The 3207-nt window shown below is 34.5% G+C and overlaps 1 protein-coding gene across 1 annotated transcript; it reads right to left on the bottom strand.

Moving 5' to 3' along the window:
- Window positions 1–322: 322 nt before the first annotated feature.
- On the bottom strand, window positions 323–2158 carry LOC120774927 (peptidoglycan-recognition protein SA). The gene is made up of 3 exons (XM_040104804.1): window positions 1773–2158; window positions 715–833; window positions 323–645 (listed from the first exon to the last, which is right to left on the bottom strand). Exons 1-3 carry the CDS (start codon window positions 2045–2047, stop codon window positions 461–463), a joined length of 579 nt encoding a protein of 192 aa, XP_039960738.1. The 5' UTR covers window positions 2048–2158; the 3' UTR covers window positions 323–460.
- Window positions 2159–3207: the final 1049 nt, after the last annotated feature.

Here is a 3207-nt window from a genome sequence, read left to right as displayed (position 1 = left end):
AACTTCGTACACATAAATATATTGGTGAGAATTTTGGAATTATTAATTTCTGATTTAATGCATGTATATTATAAGTAAATACTATTTTTTCAATGTCTGTACATATAGGATAACATATTCCCGGCATATGCATATAAACGTGGAGAAACTAAATTTTGTTTATTCTGAAAAGATATGATTTTTCTGGTCCCCCTTGTAGTGGATTTCTTAAATTCAAAGTTTGCTAATCTGTTCATTACACAATTTATGAATTCGATTAACTAAAAATAGTAAAATATAATCAAAGAAATAGCTTTATATTTATAAAACTAAAAGACACATGTTTGTAATATTTTATTTTATTTTGTTCAAGCGGATATAGGAGAAAATAAGTAATGAGTATTTAGCAACAAATCACATAAAATAATATTTTTATATTTTTAATATCCACATTTTTTATAAATTTCGAATTGTAATACAATTACGGAACTAAGGACCAGTGATCCCAATCTTGTATTTCATTATATAAAATCAAGCCTGGACTCTGAGTGTTGGAAACTTGCGAACCAGCTAAGAGTATATAATTCCGATCCAATTCACCTTCCTTCACACCACAAGCCAGAAGCTTCTTCGCCGCAGTTAAGGCAGAGCGCGATGGCAGTTTCTCTGTGGTAAGGTAGACAGTTTACAAAAAAGATTTAAATAATTTTAAACGCGATAATCTTTAAAACTGACCTGAATAATTTCCAATGAAAGCAATGCCGGTGCCATTCATATTATAGCCATAGGTATGTGCGCCACGCACGCCCCAACCAGTACCCTCATAAATAATGCCATCGTTGCCGATGAGAAAGCTGCAAATGAAAATATTTATTTATTTGAAAGACAATTAATAACATATTATGATCAGTTCGCAAAGGAAATAATACTGTGATCTGTGATTGAAAGGTGAATTTTTAATTTATACTTCGCGTGTTGTTGTTGGTAGTACTGTTAGTGACATCTATGCCAAATTTCACGACAAAATATTCATTAGTATTTGAAATACGCGTCGTTTTGTGAGGCTCTAAAAGTGAATTCTTCGATTTTTACTACGTCTGAATTTATTTAACAAAGAAGTGCGATAATGCACCATCTCATACTGCATTGTTTATTAGTTATATTTTCGCCACATATTCAAGTAATATCGTGCCGCAACCACATTCGCCTGATTTACCTTCGTGAAATTTCTGGCTATTCAGCAAATTCGCATGACCACTCCGAGGACACCGTTTTGACACAATTGAGGATATAAAAGCTGAATCGAAGAAGGCTCTGATCGCCATCACAACGGAGGAATTTTCCAAGTGCTATGATGACTGGAAAATTGGTTGGCATAAGTGTATTGCAGTGGGAGGGGATTACTTTGAAGGAGATGAAATGGACAAAATTCACTTTTCACAGTAGCATATATAAAAATGATCGAAATGACCAGTCGATTCAGTCAGGTCCATCTGCCTCACTATATATACTCCAACTCGGCCCTCAATTGTTGAGATATCGATGAAATTTACTCACGTCTTTTTCTACCCAGATGCTGCTTATTTGACAGAACGACAAATATTGGACCACTACAGCATATAGTTGACTTACAAACTTACTAAATCAAGTTCGGTTTTCCCTGTTTTAAGTTTTTTTTTGCATTACTTACACACCGCCTCTTTTTGCCAATTATAGTAAACAAAGCAAATAAATTTGGGGGCGTATCTACAGAAACCAAAATAACCAATATATGGTTTTAGACAAATACTCACTTAAACCCAATGTCATCGTAATCCAAGTCATTCATATGATAAGTTTGAGTATTCTGCAGAATCGATGCACATCTCAAAAACTCACTACACTCACCGGAGACGGTATGATGAATGATAACATAACGTATTGGACGCACTTGATAAGTGAGCGCTTTAGCCGGTTTGCCGCCCCACTGACGTTTCAGTTTAATACGCGGACATTCGGTTTTACCCGCGAAAGTGTGAATAACACAAAATATCAAGCTAAACACTAAAAGCAAAATGCTGTTTCGCATTTCGATGCTTTTTTGTTAGTTGTTTTATATAGTAGTTATTTTTCTCCACACGTCGCTAATTCTTTAAACTGGTCCGTAGGCTTAGGTGTCTCCCGCAAAACTGATCGCGCTTTTGTTACTTGGGGCACTGTTTTATTAGCAGCAGCTCGTATATGAGCGGCTCACTTTTAAGCGACAGTTCTTGATTCTATTCTCGTTCAGCGCTCTCTCCTCTACGAGAGAAATTTGTAAAGCTCGTTATAAACAGCGTGTATATTATATATACATATATGTAAATATGTTGAATGCAGTAATTGTATGCTTTGTGAAACGTCACTCTTCGAAACCAGTTCCGGTGTGTGAGTAATGCCAGGAATTCTGCCAATGATTCTCAAACGATTCAAACAAATTAACAGTGTAAATATCGATTAGAGATAACTGTAATGACGTTCAAAGCTGACATTGTTGAGATATAAATTAAATTTTTGTAGCCCGCTGCAAACTGCTTTTTTTTTTGCTTTTGTGTTGAATAATTAATTATAAAATTAATTAAACGTAGTGAGGTATGTACTTCCCCTCTCTCTTTTTTTATCATTAATAAATGATAAGAATGTGTGAAAGATTTCGAGGAACCGATTTATCGTTGAATTTTAAAGAAACAAGTTCGTTTTTTTGCCGCTAAAATCGGCTATGCAGGAAATGTTTTACGGATCACTCTGAAGAGTTTTGCCTAAAAGACTACGAGATGAAACTTTGAAAAGTTTCAAGCCAGCGATATTTAAGACGAAATTTAAAAATTTGAATAATCGGTTGTATGGGAGATTTTTGTTATGATTGTTCGATCTGACCGATACCGAAAAATTGTCAATAGTATATCAAAATGTATATGTGTATGCGTAAATTTCAGTCAGATATTTCAAAAATTTTAGACGAAATTTTATGCTCTCTAAAAAACGTTGCCTTAAAAATCGCTTGCTCAAGACCCATAGTCTCATAGGCAAAGTTGTTCAGAAGAGTCCGCGATTTTCCGCTTTCTTTCTTTCATAAAGATGGGATAAAGAGGCAGAGAAGCCTAAGTTAGGAATATGGTCTGTTTCTTTTACTGCTCCGCCATCATAATAAATATGAAAAATTTAATAAAGGTTTGAGAATGTAGTTACGCATTAACAAGGAGACCTTAG

The sequence above is a fragment of the Bactrocera tryoni genome, chromosome 4 (genome assembly GCF_016617805.1).
Source record: "Bactrocera tryoni isolate S06 chromosome 4, CSIRO_BtryS06_freeze2, whole genome shotgun sequence".
NCBI lineage: Eukaryota > Metazoa > Arthropoda > Insecta > Diptera > Tephritidae > Bactrocera > Bactrocera tryoni.
This window is presented reverse-complemented; position numbering and strand designations above follow the sequence as displayed.

Coding starts and splice junctions, on each gene's coding strand:
- LOC120774927 (XM_040104804.1), bottom strand. CDS start 2,047: ATGCGAAACAGCATTTTGCTTTTAGTGTTTAGCTTGATATTTTGTGTT. Junction 834..1,772: donor TACGATGACATTGGGTTTAA/GTGAGTATTTGT, acceptor TTTCATTTGCAG/CTTTCTCATCGGCAACGATG. Junction 646..714: donor TTTCATTGGAAATTATTCAG/GTCAGTTTTAAA, acceptor ACCTTACCACAG/AGAAACTGCCATCGCGCTCT.